The sequence below is a fragment of the Poecile atricapillus genome, chromosome 5 (genome assembly GCF_030490865.1).
Source record: "Poecile atricapillus isolate bPoeAtr1 chromosome 5, bPoeAtr1.hap1, whole genome shotgun sequence".
Taxonomy (NCBI): Eukaryota; Metazoa; Chordata; class Aves; order Passeriformes; family Paridae; genus Poecile; species Poecile atricapillus.
In genome coordinates, this window is record NC_081253.1 from 5,606,535 (window position 1) to 5,623,207 (window position 16,673).

The window sequence follows — 16,673 nt, forward strand, 5'->3', positions numbered from 1 at the left end:
ATTTTTAAACTGATTACAGTGTAGATCAGCTGAAATAGACCAAAATATTGTAAAGGATGCCTAAAAAAACCCAGCCAAGTCTGCTTATCCGATTTAACAATGGAAACCAAACACTTCCACTTTAGCTATAAACAAGAAAATAAACCTCTGTTAACAGGAAACAAGAATAATCTGCAGAAAAACTAAGTGACAAGGACCTGGAGTGACAGCAGTTGGCAATGTGCTGTAATTTATACTGCTCAGGATAGAATTAACATAGCTCAGTGATCAGAAACATGCAAAACATGAACAGGTTTTTATAATTACGTTTATAAAAGGAAATTAAAAAAAGTTATTCTAAAAGTTTATCTCAATATTAAATTCTGTTCTCAACTGAAAAAAAATTACATTGCTGATGATGTTCTTACAAAACCACATTAATATTCCCTTACCCATTGCTTTTGTTTCTTCTCTTTTAGCATTCAGCAGGGAAAATTTGAATTTTGCTCTGACTTCACTTTTTGGACAACTGACTAAAAGCAAATACAATGACAAGTAGTCTTTGCTTTCATCATCTAATCCCTTTGGATTCACTCTCAGGCACCTGAAAATAATGGAGAAATAGTAATTTTTAAATGGCACCCAGAATAAATTCAGAAATACTTTTACAAGACATAATAATAAATGCTACTGAAATAAATGTTTCCTTTGTGATTCCTGACATGAAATTAGAAGCAATCCATACCTACAGTAACCCTTCAGGAAGTGTCCAAGTCTTAATGTTTATTTGTAATTTAACTTTACAGTTGTTGTTAGCAAAATAACCCCAAAACAAAACCAAAGCATTTGCTCAAATAAAGACCTTACCACTTCATTTTGTCATTTGGCCCTGATGAAAATGTAGAACTCTTTAAAACTTCACCCATTTCTTCACGGCAAAAACTGAAGTTATTAATGGTCCACATGTATGAAAATTTTACTACTTTAACCTGAACAAAAGATCAGAAAATGTTAAGAAAATTTAACTTACACATCAAGCATTAACTATGAGAACTACTTAGACTGTCAGTTATATTTTTTCAATATGTCAATAACTTTAGTTTAGGTCTTTTTTAAGAATTATTATGACAATAAGAGAAAATAAAACCATTGGTATTTATGTTTATTACCTGTGTGTAACACCAGCTTTCAGCCACAGGTCCACTGGACATCTCCCCAGGAGGAGGTGGGGTGGGAACCCTTGACATTGCCACTTATTGCAGGCTTATAGTATCAAGAGAGCAATCCAAGCTTCAGCAATTCTCCTAAAAAGAGGAATTCATACATTATGTTCACACTTTTTAGGTGTGGGAAATACAAAAACTCCTATTACTGTGTTTATTAAATGATGCATCTGAAAATTAAACCTGAAAAGAGGACAATGGCTCTGCTGGGTGTCACACATTAACAACCACTGGTGCTCAAAACCTGCAGGCTGAGCCCTCACGCAATAATATATAAAAATAAGCACCTCTGCATCACACACCACCACTAATGGTGCTAATGACAATATTTCAACACCCCCTTTGCAAATTACCACTTAGGCCACTCTAGAAGTGTTATAACTTTCTTCAGGCTCTCCTCCTTTGATTTGCAGAGTACCTGGAGCACTCGGTTATTAGTGCAATGCCTTGGTTTGTTCACCCAGACATAATTCACAAGAACACTCAACCACCTGGGAGTAAAACAGGCTCACACAACCCTGAGATTTCTGAATGGAGGGTAAAAAATCAAACCTGCATTTCAAGCACTATTTTCTTTCACAGATGCCTTCTATCTTTAAATGAACAGACACAGATGAAGAACTATAATCACCACACCACATGCTCGTTCCCTCTTGAACGACAAAGCCAGAAAACAGTTTCAGTCAACTCCCAACAACAAAGTGATTTTGTTATGAACTACCACCACCTAACAGAGCACTGCAGTTGCTCCTGCCCATCAGGAACTGAGTCACTTGCCCAGATCCCTGACACTTGGCTCCACAGCAGTAATTGGGACTGGCTAATGAAAGAAGGTGGGTAGTGGGAGGGCAGCTCTGGGCTCCTGGCTGTCTCTCTTTTGAGGGAGGGCTTGCTGTCAGCTGTGGACAGATTCCCATCACAAGCACAGCCTCTCACTTAATCCGCTTCATTAAATTGCTAAAAAGTGAAATGAACCCTAATCAAACCAGAAAAAAATCAATTATTTCTGCCACAAAACATTTTCTCTCAGTACAGGAAGTTTCTTTAAACATATCCTGCTATCACTCAAAAGCAACCATCTTTCTGCAACATTTGATTGCTTCACTGTACAGCTCTTTTTAGCTGTGATAGAACAGCATTAATTGTCTTCCTCAAAAGATGTGATTGCACATCACTAATCATGATGGAACTCTCCAGGGATGGAGCAACCCTTAGAAACAAGGTTTTATGCAAACATTGGTAAAAAGACTGCAAGAGCACATACAATTCAGTCATGATGTGAACAAGTTCATTATTCCTACAGGAAGAATTCTGCTCTGTGAAATGCTATGATCCTTGCTGGATACTTTCCCCCTGCCTTTCTGGTGCTGCTTCTCACTCATGGTATGGAGCAGCCCTTCCACATCAAAGCCTGCTGACAGGTGATTGCTCTGAATCACACAAGTGTAAGACCTTGAAAAGAAAGCTAATTCTCAGTTTTTACCAGAGGAGGAAGCAGATGCTTTATAATCATATCCCTTAATGAATCTCTACCAACAGATTTGCTATGACAGGGTGAAAATAAAATACTGAGTAGGTCTCCTGTAAGATATTGATCCCTGAGACACTGAAAACTAATCATAAATACAATTCAGCTGTCTTTAACAAATGAGTTTTCCTCAAATACAACTTATATTTGTGGCAACATTCAGTACTTCATTAGTACTTTCCATAAATGAAAAACAAACATCATCCCTAAATTTAAGATAATTGAACTTATTTGCTTCATGTTTTTTTAAGCAGGAAACATATATATTGTGCATATTGTGCATACATGGTTTTTGCTTACCTGTTTAAAATTGGTTTTGATTCCCTGTACAGAACCACCCAGAGTAAAATTCCTGGGCAGGATACATATGAACTTTTGCTTTCATAAAGCAAACATTAGCACTTATATTACCACTATTTCTAGAAGTACATCTTACTCAGTGGTGACAAGTGAGGCTGTGCCCCAAAAGCAACAGATTTTGACACAGAACCATATCCTGAAAGGGTTAGAACAGCTTACCTTTAGCCTTACTGAACCTGCTTGCTGCACCTCCACTCTCCAAAGCTAAAAGCAAGAGGAAATGGAGCTCATTCCTTATTCTGTCATTTGCATGAGATGCACAGGACTGTCTCGTCTCTCATCTGCACCTCAATTCTTCAGTCCATTAGACCAGTCAGCTCCCAGTAACCATGAAGGAGCAGCAGATCTGAGCCAAATTTGCTCTGAAGGGGTTTCTAAATTGGAAAAGCCTGAAAATAACTGCTGTACACAATCTCTTTTAAGAAAGTGTTCGGTGACCTTGGGCCAGCTACCAGTAGCTATCTGCCCACTCCCGTCTCACAGCTAAATCAGCTTGATTCACTGAGAATTTAACTCTAAGCAAAGGTAGTTATTTGCAATTATTTTCAGGACCATCTGTTGCCTTGTCTCTGTACCTGTTCTACCCATAAGCATCTGTGCTTCAGAGGCTGCTTCCACCTGCTGCATGGCCTTTATTTAAGGAAGGCCTGATTTTACCTAAGTACATTTCTCAGGTCCTTCTGAATAGCCTCAGCTTTTTGTGAAGTTTCCCCTTTACAGCACTAGCACCAGACAACTGATTTTCATGACCTCCTAATACATCTCTGAGGAACAGATTTACACCCCACTTTTTTTGCATGGATTTACTAATCACATTTTTAGACTGGGAAAACTGGCAGAAAGCAGTAACTTTAAATCCTCATACTGTGTGTCTGTGTTGAGGAGATGTCTGTATTTTTTAGTACGCTTGAGCACACAGTTTAAAAACAACAAACAAAGGCCCAACCAAGACAAACTGAAAAATGGGAGAATGAATAAACAGAGCTTCTGATGCTCTGTTAACATGTACCAAAAGACAGGTAGAAGGATGGAAAGGGTTTAGCAGTACTGCAGATCTGCTGTTCACTTTACTTAACCAATTAATTGAGATTTCAGTGGGGTCATGGGGATATTTACCAGAGCTACATGGTGAGAGAGAACACAAGCTTTCAAGATTCTGTCCTGAAGGGTAGAGGTGTTTGGAGAAAGACTTTTGCAGTCCTCAGACTGACACCAGACCATGCTGAGTGGCCACCAATGGTCACCAGGGCAAAGTGGACCCTGCACAGGCAGCCTGAATGTGAGAGCAGAGATGCAAACTACACCCTTTGTTCTACCACACTCCGCCTGGGGAGGAGACTAAATACTACTCTGAAGAAATTGTTTATGAATCATTGATTAGCCACTGTCATCAGCTCTGACAAAATGGTTTTCCAAGTATCAACCCCTCATCACAGCCTATTAGACCAAATGGTTGGGAACAGAGAGCTGCAGTTCACAAAACCAGTCGGAGAACAATTGGGTGGAATTAAATCAGTGGAGTGCAGGAAGACAGGTCTGCTATCTGCAGGATGAAACAACTTAGAGGGACAGTTTTCATGCTAGAACCTGCATTTATTACTCTACAGGCTCTCATGAACAAAGCAGCAGAAATGATGGAACATTATCAGACAATAGCTCCAAGAGTTTTCAGGCAATGCTGTGCCTGTCTGGACACAGCCCAACAAACCAGTCTGTGTGGCCATTCTGCCAGGCAGAAGTGTCTGACCATCAGGGCAAACATGCACTGGGAACAGGAAAACAAGCTTCAATAGATAGGGTGAAAGAAGTTTCTGGTTTTCAAAACGAAAATAAGATGTATTTTTAAAGGGTGTCAAGTTCCTTTGTTTGGGTTTTTTTCTAATGAAGTGATATACTGAATGTTGTACAGCAGTCAGTGCTGATTTAATTCAGAGTTTGTGTTTATTGTCTTCATTGAACACTTCCTTGTGTTCATTAAAAAAAAAATAAATTTAAAATCGAAGGTTCTTTGCTTGTACTTCCAGACCCCAAACATGATGGACTTATCAGTTCTACTGGTCTGTTAAGGAAGGTACTGGTTTCACCTGATAATTGCTCTGCAAATAGACCAGATTCTGTTAAATTAGAATCTTTGAGGAGCTGATCCCACAGTGAGCAAGTAGGCAGAAACAAGATGAAAAAAGGAGATTTCTCAAAGCATATTTTATTTAGGAATTATATTAAGTGCTCTCCTAGTCAAATACTTATGCTAAACTTAAAGCCATCTGAAATTGATTATTGTTAATTAATTACTTGTACACACAGTGTAAAGAAAGCACAGCCTACCTTCCAAAAATGTATTTTCACAGATTTTCATCAAAAGCTGTATCAGATCTCCATTTTCCTAACTTTTAAGAAGAGATCTTAAGATTCAAAGTGACCTCCTACATCAATAACATGACTTTCAAAAATATTATCTTGTTTCCCCTCTCTGAAATTGAGTATTTATCAACATTATTCTAAACAAAGTTACTTTTCAACCTCTCTGAACTAGACAAGAGCACATTCCCAGTCTCTTACATCTTGTGCTGGAATCAGCTCAACTTTTTCAGTGAAAAAGTGACTAGCTTGTTAAGAAAGCACCACATACAAAGGAACATACAAAGTATTTTCTATGTCCCCAATAATAAAGCCACAAAACACTTCATAAACTTATTTGAAGAGCTGCCCTGTTAGGAGGATGCTGGTCCAGCTGTGTCTGTAGGAGCAGCTCAGTGCAACAGGCAGGTCCCAGGAGTTCTGCCAGGGCAGAGCAGGTGCACACCAGGAGCTTCACATTAACAGTGACCACAGCAGTGGTTTACCTGGGCACTTCACTGAGGGATTGCAGCCAGCACGTCCCTGCCAGGAATGGCTGAACAAACTCTTCTGCAGGGTACCCAACACACCCCAAAATCAAATCCAGCCTGCCAGAACCCAGCCCAAGGACAGCTCTCCAAGCAAACCAGTGACTCTGTCCTGCTCCCTTCAAGAATGAGAAGAAAAGCACATTGTGAACTCGGTGATCAGTTCCTGCTGAGCCTCTTCCTTCCAGCATCCCTTCTTCCCAGGGCTTGGGCCTCCAGGATCAAAGTGGTTCCTTCCAGGGTCACACCAACAAATTCCAAGTGCATGTACTGCATATTGCACTCAGATGGTGACAGTCTTTTCCTGAGCTGGGCTCAACATTGCACGAAATGCAAAGCTGCTATGAATTAACTTTTTGTCCCCTCTCTGGAAATACTGATATTTCGTCACTGGCTGATATAAAGATCACTGTCTGAAGTCTGGTAAAAACACTGTGTTCCTCCAGCTTTTTATTGCTAGTAAATACATAATTCAGAAACCAAATATAGTTTGTGAAATTTGAAGGGCTGGCTGCAATAAAAAGAAAAATCTGAAGTAAATCCTCCATTCAGTAAAATCAACTCCCAAAAAAACATTCAAAATAAACATGGTGTAGTTACAGATACTTATTTAATTTCCTCTCATTAAATGATAACCAGTGAATAAAGTATTACATAGTATTATATAATTAATACGTAAGTGCTATATATAAAACTATCAATATTTGTTCCAGGATTCAGCTTCATTTTTCAAATTACAGAAAAGGCAAATTCTTGGGAAAAACACCATCTTCTCACTTCTTGGCTGAGAAAGAATACATTTATGAATATAAAAATGAAGGAAAAAACCAAAGCCAATCAAAATAGTTACGTCTGAAGTGAAAGACATTCTAAGGCCAAAGACAGAGTTATTTCTGCACTGCCCCTGGATCCAGCTGGATCACACAGTTCTAGGCAGCATCTGCTTATGAAGGCCTAAGAATGAAAAAAGCCATGTCCCTTTCTCATTGATCACAGAAGGATTTGTGTAACAGCCACCCACCACCCTGGGTCACACTAATTTGGTGGCATGAAATGCCTCTGGCTTGAAATGTAATTTTTTTCTGTTTAAGACTTTGTCTTATAAGCCAATCAAGCTTACATAAATTCCTATGATTTTCATTAGTAAGTAGAAAAAAAATGAACTTAGCAAAAAATAGGTTGTTTTCTTAATTAGGAGGATTTGCATCCCTTCACAATTGATCTTTTTGAAAGAATTGCTGTCATATTTTCTAAACAGCTAACTATTAAACTAAGTTTCCTGTTGGATGATCCACAACATAATAACAGATGTCTAAAAGGTCTATTAAGCTCAGGCAGTTTTCCAATTTGTTCAGTTATTATCTCCTCTGAAAACATACTCAAGATATACCTACAAAAATTTAAATACAGTGTTTAGCATTTATTGATTTTCATCCCCATCCATCACTGCATCATTTGAGTGAACAGAATTACATATATCCATCACCTAAGATAGAAAACTTATAGGTTAAGGAGGTACTATACTTTACATTATCTGTAGTACTTCTAACATGAAAAAATTCTCCTTTTTGGGGCAAAAGAAGGGAACAGCAGTTGGGCTACACAGAGGAAACTCCTATGACACTGAAGAGGCAGCTTATATCAGTTAAAAAGTCCTGAGGCTTTTTAGAACATGATATTAAAAAATGTTTCTTTAAGTATATATGTTTGCTCTGGAACCACCAGATAGTAACCAAGTTTACACAAACCCAAGCTTTGGGGCTTTAATCAGAAGCTCTGGCTGACCCTGTGTGCTTCAAGCTTAACATCTCACCCTTGCCATCCCACAGCTCTGCTGGAAGCCTGTCCCTGCCAGGAGACACAATCAGCAGCCACACCACGAGCCAATTCATGACTCTCTCCACACGTTTCCAGTGAGAAAAAAATACTACCATGGACTGGGCCATGACAGCTGAGGAACTCCATATACACCCTGTCACCCCTGCCCAGGGACACTAAACTCCAGCAGAGAGAGGGCAGGCAGCTGGGGTCACAGACATCTCAAAATAGCTGCAACTTAGACTGCAGAATTTCAAAGCACATCCTTCCTCGTGGTGGTTTTGGCAAAAAAGCCCCAGCAAGGCAAAACTCAGCACAAGGGAAATGCCCAACTTTTCAGAAAGATGATGGTGCACCTATGACTGATGACACTGAAGTCAGCAGCTCAAAATTAGCAAGATAATACTATTAGTTGTAAAAACTGTAAGATTGTGTACATGCTATTTTCAGGCTTTTCTCTACATTTTCTTTCCTATCCTAAAGCTTTGAAAAATGAAGCTGAATTTTACCTCAGCTGTAAGAAAGCCCAAGTACTCATCAGAGCTGGAACTGAAACTGTTTAGTTTACATCAGCCAAGCTCACTGATAAAAATCCCTCAGCATTAGCCTTGCATTATTGTTCTGTAATACAGGAAACACACTGTGCTCTGTATTAGACGTCCCAGACCATTCCCTACAGCAGTCATCTATGCATTTCCCTGGAGAAGAAATGAAATATTATTTCTTACAGCATTTTTCATTTTCATTGCCCAGTCGAGTTTTACAGGACCCAAAAGAGGGGTATTTCCACCACAATTCCTCTTGGGAAACTATTCTATTCAAATAATCTATTGCTGTCGGGTTTGTTTCCTGGTATACAGCCAAAGTGATCTTTTCCCCTCCTTAGTTTCACTCCATTACTCTTACTCCAACAAATCACTGGCATGTGAAAGTATATTAAATGAAGACATTTTTTCCCTAAATGCTTCAGTTACACACAATCAAGAGTTCACCAAAATGAAAATACTAATCTTAACTTTCTTCTTTGCACTTGGAACAGGATTTTGTATAAGCCAACAGAAAGTTAATTTCAATTGTAACAAAAAAAATAATCTTTCTCTAGCAGATTCACAGCTAGTCTGGGGTGGTTTGGGCTGTTTTGGCTTTCTTTAAAAATCTGTAAGATTTGTGAAAAGCACTGGCCTACACTCTCTGGAGACAGGCGCTTTCATTTGCTGCAAAGGAGCTGTACAGGGCAGCAGAACGTTCTCCTCATTAACTTCTGCAGACTGGCATCACCTGCAAAGCTCACATGGCATTGGTACAACTGCTTTCAGCAGGCAAAAGCTCATACTCACAGATGCTGCCAGGAGGAGGTAGATCAGCCATTTGTTGCCCTGTTACCTCTCATGGCAAAGCAGTGGTCACATTTGTGCACACAGCTGCACCTTGGAGATCCTGAGTGTCACAGCTCATTCCAGGCCTCCTCTGTGCCCGAGTGTCAGACTTCGTGCAAAAAACAACTGATGCTTTAAAGCTAGGAAATTGAGAAAAAAGGCCTGAAACTCACTTCTGCCAGAGGACCAAACTGCATTTGATGCTAATTTGCCCCAACAGTCTTGAACTAATCCACAACAGCTGATTAGACACATCCTAGGAAAGACAGGCAGATCAAGAGGTAGAGCAGCATACACACTTGCTTTGGTGAATATGAAGCAGTAATCTCTAAAAGCCATCAATACAAGCAAAACTTGACATCTCAGGATTTGACTGCAGCTAAACTGGTTTAGACCCACAGAGATAAAGAAAATCCTAAAAGTTCATAGAATATCTTGAGTTGGAAGGATGATTGAGTCCAGCTCACAAACTAGTCCAACAGAAACTGGCATCTGAATTTCAAAGACAAGTAGACAACTCCTATCATTCTATTGTTCAAAAAACAACCAGGTACTGTTTTTCTTATACCTCAGGATTTAAGAACCATTCTGATATAATCTGTTTAAGATCATTTTTTCCACTACAAAAACAATCCAAAGCTTGGCAGTCTCCTGTAAGTTTCCCCACTTACACAGTTTTAGTTGCTCAAGACAGAAGAAAATTTCCCAAGTAAGTAGCACGGCAAAGAGGCTGGCACAGGCCTGTCGGGGTGGCCTGGCTGTGGAGTAAATAGATTTGGTTTCATCTTGGGTGCTGTCAAACAAGGCAGACCAGAAGCAGATCTGAGTCTGCTGCTTTTTGCCTCCATCCGCAGGAGACACAACCCCGCTGTGAATCATCCCGACGAGGCCACCTCGCACACATGGAGCGGTGCCACAGTGAACAGCGCTCTCCCGGAGCAGAGAAACAAACAGCGGGGAAAAAGGCAATTTACTATCAGGAAATCAAGAAGTCAGCCAACATCAAGCACTGAGCCCTTCTTTACAAGTGACTCTGGAAACCTCTGAAGGCTCAGACACTGTAATTTATTAGTAACCCAGACTAACACTTGATGATGTTACTGCCATATATCTTTCCCCTCAGCACTCGGTGAGCAGTCTCACGCTTGTTGGAGGGGATGGCACATTTCCAAACACAACTGCCATTTAATCATTAAAAATGATGCCTGGCCTGTAAAACAATATTCAAAACCACTGACTACAGAATAAAGGTGGATTTTGCTTGATGATCTTATTAATATAACTAATCATAGCAATTAACTCTGGATATAGTTTGCCACACACAAATTTTGAGCAGGTCACTGCATATGGAAGCTTTTCTTTTTCACTTCTGCTTATATAATGCTCTCTGCCTTCTCTCTTCCCTCCCTCTTTTTTTTTCAAAAGGGAAAACCCATGCTTTAGGAGAACCTTACTAAAAAGGCTTTTTTTTTTTTTTTGCCATAAGCAAGGCAGGAACTTGCCTAATCACAAGCCTCTCATGAGATGCAACAGTATTAATTCAAATCTTTCAGATTTATTTACTGTATTTTTTCCCCTGGATCAACCACCTGCCCAGTGGATTTTGCAAAACTTGCATAAAATGTATTTATGCAAACTTCTTCAGTATAAGAAGTTCTTACAAGCTTTATCACCCATCACAACCCAAATATCATTCTGCTGCCATTTTTAATTTAAATTAGCTTGCTATATGCACATAAATAAACAAAAAAAAAAATCTACCTTGACATATTCTGCAGAGATCAGAAAAACTCACTGAAAATAGATTTCATACATTTTATTCCTCTGAAACCACCATATGCCAAGTGCGCTGCCAGACCCAAGAGTGAGATCACACCCACTTGGACAGTGAGTACAGCAGTGCATTACATTAACCTGCAATCACACAAATCAGCCAGAGATTTCAGACAACTTCATCTTCAGAATAACATTTTTACAACTCAAATAATATGACTTTAAATAATTTCATAGACTTTATGCAGAACTTCCCAAATGCATGGAAAAAACACCTAAAAAGAGGTATAAATCCAGATGTACACAAATAATTGCTTCAATTAACTTTGCACATAGCACAGACGTGTTAGTTAAAATGACTGTTTTGTCCTGTTACAAGACCAGTTACTCAGCTTGATATGTAAATATCAGTATGCCCACTGCTACATCTGACACTTACAAAAAGGAGCTAAAATTAAATATTTTCATTATATACTGCTCCATCCCTGAAACTGAAGAAACTATTAACCACTCATTATATAAATTTGTTACAAAACGTTCTGGTTTTATCTGCAAAAGTTTTGATTACAAACAAGTAACTCTCAAATTAATCTGTTACCAAGGAATCTGTTTTAAAATTTAAGAAAAATTGCTCCTAAAGAGTGATAGTTTTGTTGCTGAGGTAATGTCTACAGATTAAGTAATTCAGAGACCTATTGTCTTCTGTGAAGACAGTAAACATGTGTCTCTTCTAAAGAATTTAGAGAAATTATTAGCTAATCTGAATCACTAGATTAATTTATTATGCATTTGAAACAACAAATAACTTGTGTTCAGATTTTACTTCTACTTAACCCATTGACTTTAAACTCTGTGTACTGAAATCATCTGTCCTTCATAGGCTACAGGCCACACTAATGGAGAAAGCAGATTCATCAATGAGAAACCGAATATGTATAAAGAAAGCCAGGAAAATGAAAGCTTTTGTGAACTTTTCCAAAGAAAAAGTCAGCATGGAACAGAGAGCTAGAAAGTAGGACACCAGAGGAGAAAGTTACACCAGCTACTCCCCAGGCCAGAGTTCTGCACCTACACCTCATTTCAGTTGTTCAGGAAGCAAGCCCTGATGCAACCACCCCAAACCCTTTTAGAGACACCCAAGTCTAATTTAATTGCTGAACATTCAGCACACAAGAAAACAAGGCATTTGAAAGAAATCAAGTCATCACCCCCCCCATTTCCTTCATTTCTATTCGCAGCCCTGCTCATGAATCGATTTTGCAAAAGACTTGACCAACTGGTAAGTGAGCTCTTGGGAGGGGACGAACATTAAAGGAACAACCAGGAATGAGGCCAAGAGAAAGCTTGGCTCCCGAGTTTCACCCAGTGATCCCTTCCACTGCACAACAATAAGAGGTTCCCACCCCATGAACTTTGGAAGTTTCCCAACTGCTGGAGACATTTACTCCACCAGCAGCAGCACTGCCTATGCCAAGAGCTACTATGTTGCATATTCCCTGGCACACAATTGTTTTTTCTTTCTGTAATGCACACAGGTAAATTACACATCAAATGATACCTCACCTTTGAACTACTTAAGAATTCAAGTCACAATACAGTGCAAAGAGCAAATGTCACACGACCCGCCCGCAGCGGATGAGCTGATGCAGACTGTTAAAATTAAAAGTAGTTCATATAATAGTTTTCACCAAAAAATGAAGTGATAAATGGCTTCTGGGAGATGCAAAGCAGTATCAAGGATAAGTAATCTAATTCAGGGAATTTGGATATGTGAGCTCTCTGGATTATTCCATGCCAATGACTTTCTGAATCAGCTGAAAGACTATCTGACTTTCCACTACATTTCCCAAATGCTATATGCAAACACTCATCACAACAACGTTGACAGATACATGCATGGTTGCAAAGTGATTCCTTGTACAAAACATAAAAAAACCTTGTAGCTGATAAAGAATAATTTTAAACCAGGCTACCAAAATACACATTGGAAAGCTATTAAATTTTGATAAAATGGAACCAACAGAGTTGAAGTTTATAGCCAAGAGGTTTTAGGTTAAGCTCTTTCCAATACTGAGCATACACTCCTGCCAAAATTCCACCACACAAGTTGAATAGCTAAAACATTACCAAAACCCCACATTTATGGAAAACTCACACTGTAACACACCTCTTAAGAAACCCACTGAACTAAGGGAAGTGACCCCCTCTCAGTTAAGAACTACAACATCTAAATTCCCACCACTCAAATACCTCCACTTCTCACAGAGCTGCAACAGATCCCCACTAAGTACCGAGCACAAACTGAATGAGAGATTTCCTACTTCCATTTGAAGGGATAATTCCAGTAAGAAGCCTTTTGATATGAGTGGGACAAGAAGAAACAGAATGTCACAGGAACATAAATTGGACATTTTCTCAAGAAATCTAAAGAAGGAAAGTCTCTTGTGAATATGCGCGTTATTTTGTAGAGGGGAAAGGGAATCGTGGAATGGCTTGAGCTTGAAGGAAACTTGGCAATCATTTCATTCCAAGCCCCCTGCCATGGGCAGGGACACCTTCTCCTATCCCAGGCTGCTCCAAGCACCATCCAACCTGGCCTTGGACCCTTTCAGGCATGGGGCAGCCACAGCTTCTCTGGGCACCCTGTGCCGGTGCCAAGAGCCAAGTTACAAGAGGCTTTTGGAGACCACAGGCATTAGTCAAGCACTGGATCAAGTGCCTTCTATTTCATCCTAAAAATACAGGGCCCAGGACACACACACCAAAATGCACGGTCTTTATGCTTTGCTTGGGAGCACAGTTTTTTGAAGATCCCAGGATTTTATGACTACAAGTATCAGGTTGCTGCTTCTGGGAAGTGTAACAGTCTCACTCAAGACTTCCTTTAGTCTCAACCAGGTTTTGCTAAATACACAGGAAGCAGACTGCTCTTGACAAGGAGACAGAAATGCCCATAAGGAGCATATGAACCTGTCACAAAAACTGTGAGAAAAAACACCACCAAAAATATCCACTTGTCATCAACAGGAAAATATAACAAAAGAGAAAAAAAGCAGGCTGAGGTAGTTTTGTAAGGCAAGACACACAGAAGCCCATGCCTGGGTATACCACAGCGCCTGGAAACATTCAACAGGACAAATTTCTAATTACCACCACTTCTAAAAGGGCATGAGAGGCAAAGAGAAAAAAGTGAACAGATGTGAAAAGATTGTATATGCAAGGCTGGAAAAACAACCAATGCAGACAGAAAACCTGGGAAGAATGAATGAAGAGAGACGTTAGTGAGATTTAAGTGCTAGTCAACTGTTTCTTATTGCTATCCTCAGCTATTTCTTCTCCACTCTAACTTATGTTGATAATGACAATTGGTTTCATTCTCTCTCTTGTATATTTATGTTTAGGTGCTTTCAAATGCATAAAAATCAACAGAGAAACACAACCCATAGGAAAAAAAAAAAGAAAATAAAAAGAAGTAGTTTTATGTGATTTCAACTCAAAATGCAAAACTGTAAAAAGCATGCACTGAAATCAGTTGAAATCAATGACTAGGGCCAGAAAGAAAACTTGGTGGCCTTTCAAATTCATTTTATATTTGTCTATAGCATAAGTAAGTTTTTAATAGCAACAAGTAGCTTGCGCCGCCTATGCAAGTACAGAATGTAATTCTTTATTTTCACTGACAGTTTAAAAGCAGGCTGCAAAGTACCAAAGTTAAAAGTTTGGCAGAAAGCTGTTTCAAGGGAATATAACACCAAGGATATTTCTGGATATTTAAAATCTCAGATTTCCAGAAGAGAGTTAAACGCAGTTTCTGCTGATGTACCAAAGCCCGGCAAGTCTGCAGCTTTATATACAAAAGGCATATTATGTAAAAATTACTTTCCCTTTCCTGAGTAAATATCCCCTTACAGAGCGAGGGGGAAATACCATGCAATAGGCACACACTGGAAATCCTTCACAAACATTTCTGGTTGTCCTGGCTACACATCCCAGAAGGCCCAGATAGAGAGGCCAGGTAAAATAGTTTCAGAAGGGACAACAAATGCTAAGTGCCCCTCTAAAAAGAGGTATTTATTTCCAGAAATAATAAAACTTTTAGTAAAAAACAGAAAGGGACACTTTTTTTTTTTAACCTTTTTTTCTTATGGTTAAAACAAAATGCCTTGGCAGTCATACAAATGATTTTACTCAGAACCACTGTGGTAAAAATTCCTGTAACCATATGGGATATCTATCAAAATAATGCTTTCTGCAGAACTGGTAACAAGAAGGACCCTGCTTGACTCTGTCACAGATTGTTCTTCCTGGCAGGAGGTTCAAGACAATCCATTTTGTTCAAATACTGTTTTTATGACCCTTAACACCCCTTTAGAAAAGAAATGAAGACTACAGTCACAAAGCAAAGATATGTTTTTAAACAAATTTCTGATTTCAGTATCCTACAGTTAAAAAACCACCGAGAGCTCGTCGATATCGCTCATGCTGTTTCCTTTGTTTTGCCCTTTTCCTTTCTTTATGGTCTTTCTCACCTACTTCTGCCCTCGAACAGCCTCAGTGTGATGCAAATTTCCCCGGACTCCCGGGAATTTCAGCAGACGACATCATCAGGTGAAACCCAGCCTGAGTCAACTCCACTTCCTGACCACGTCTAAGATGGTGCGCGCAGCCGGTGAACCGAGGGGAGCTCTCCTCACACACCATTCACTCCCTGCTACAAACTTTGCCGCAGCCTAAAGACGCCAAACAACCCCCGACCAACCCACCGCTCCCCCCCCGCCCTTTTGCTTTCTTACACGACGCGAACTTCCCAAAACAAACTGCACTTGGGGGGGTAATGAGGGCACGGGCGGCGAACACGGCGCTGTTCCGCGGGGCTCTCCGCGGCCGAGCGGCGGGCAGCGCTCACCCAGGGCCTGCAGGAGCCCCGGGAGGGACCCCCGGATCCCGGGATCGCTGGATCCCCGCACCGCGCAGAGCCGACACCGCCCGCCCCGGCGCAAAGCGAACGCGGCCCGGCCCGGCCCTCCCGCAGCTCCTCCCGGCGCTGCCCCGGGCCCGAGGGCACAACAAAGGCTTTTCCCCCCGCACCCCCGGCCAGGCACGTACCGGATCGCGGCGCTGGCGGGGCGGCGCGGCGGGGCTCATTCCGCCGGGGCGGGGACGCTGTGACGGTCACCGGCGCCCGGCGGGAGGCAAAGGCGGCGAGCCCGGGCGGCGGCGGAGCCGCATCGCTGCCCGCGCCGAGTCCCGCTGCTCCCGGCCGTGCCCGCCCCGCGCTCGGCACCTCCCGGCTCCGCACGGCCCCGCTCCCGCTCCCGCCGCACTTCCGGGAGGGAGCGGTCACGCGGCCGCGGGACGCGCCGCTTCCATCCGGGAACGCGCGGGGCGGGGCGGGGCGGCAGCGCTGCGGGCCGGGCCGGGCCGGGCCGGGGGCTGAGGGCGCTCCCGGGCTGCCGGGGGGCACAGCGGCACACAGAGCCATCCCAGAGCCATCCCAGAGCACATGGCGCAGCATCGCGTCCAGATGGTTCGGGAATAGCTCCGCTGAGGGAGACTCCGCGCCCTCTCTGGACAGCGTGTTCCAGAAAGGAGTTCTTCCCCATGCTCAGGTGGAATTTCCAGTGCCTTCCCGTGGCCTCGTGTTCTCTTGCCCGTCCAGAAGGATGGAGCACCTCTCCCGAGGGGCTGAGGCGAAGGAATTGTTCAGCCTGGAAAAGAGAAGCTTTGTGGT

The 16,673-nt window shown here is 41.4% G+C and overlaps 1 protein-coding gene across 1 annotated transcript in view; it reads right to left on the reverse strand.

Moving 5' to 3' along the window:
* Positions 1–16,276, reverse strand: part of SPOPL (speckle type BTB/POZ protein like) — a 29,620-nt gene extending 13,344 nt beyond the window's left edge. Inside the window, exons 1-4 of the mRNA XM_058839735.1 lie at positions 16,049–16,276; positions 1,149–1,283; positions 847–968; positions 432–583 (exon numbers count right to left, since the gene is read on the reverse strand). Coding sequence (XP_058695718.1) covers positions 432–583; positions 847–968; positions 1,149–1,226 — 352 coding nt within the window. The 5' untranslated portion in view covers positions 1,227–1,283; positions 16,049–16,276. The remainder of the gene's footprint in view (positions 1–431; positions 584–846; positions 969–1,148; positions 1,284–16,048) is intronic.
* Between the last annotated feature and the right edge of the window lie 397 nt (positions 16,277–16,673).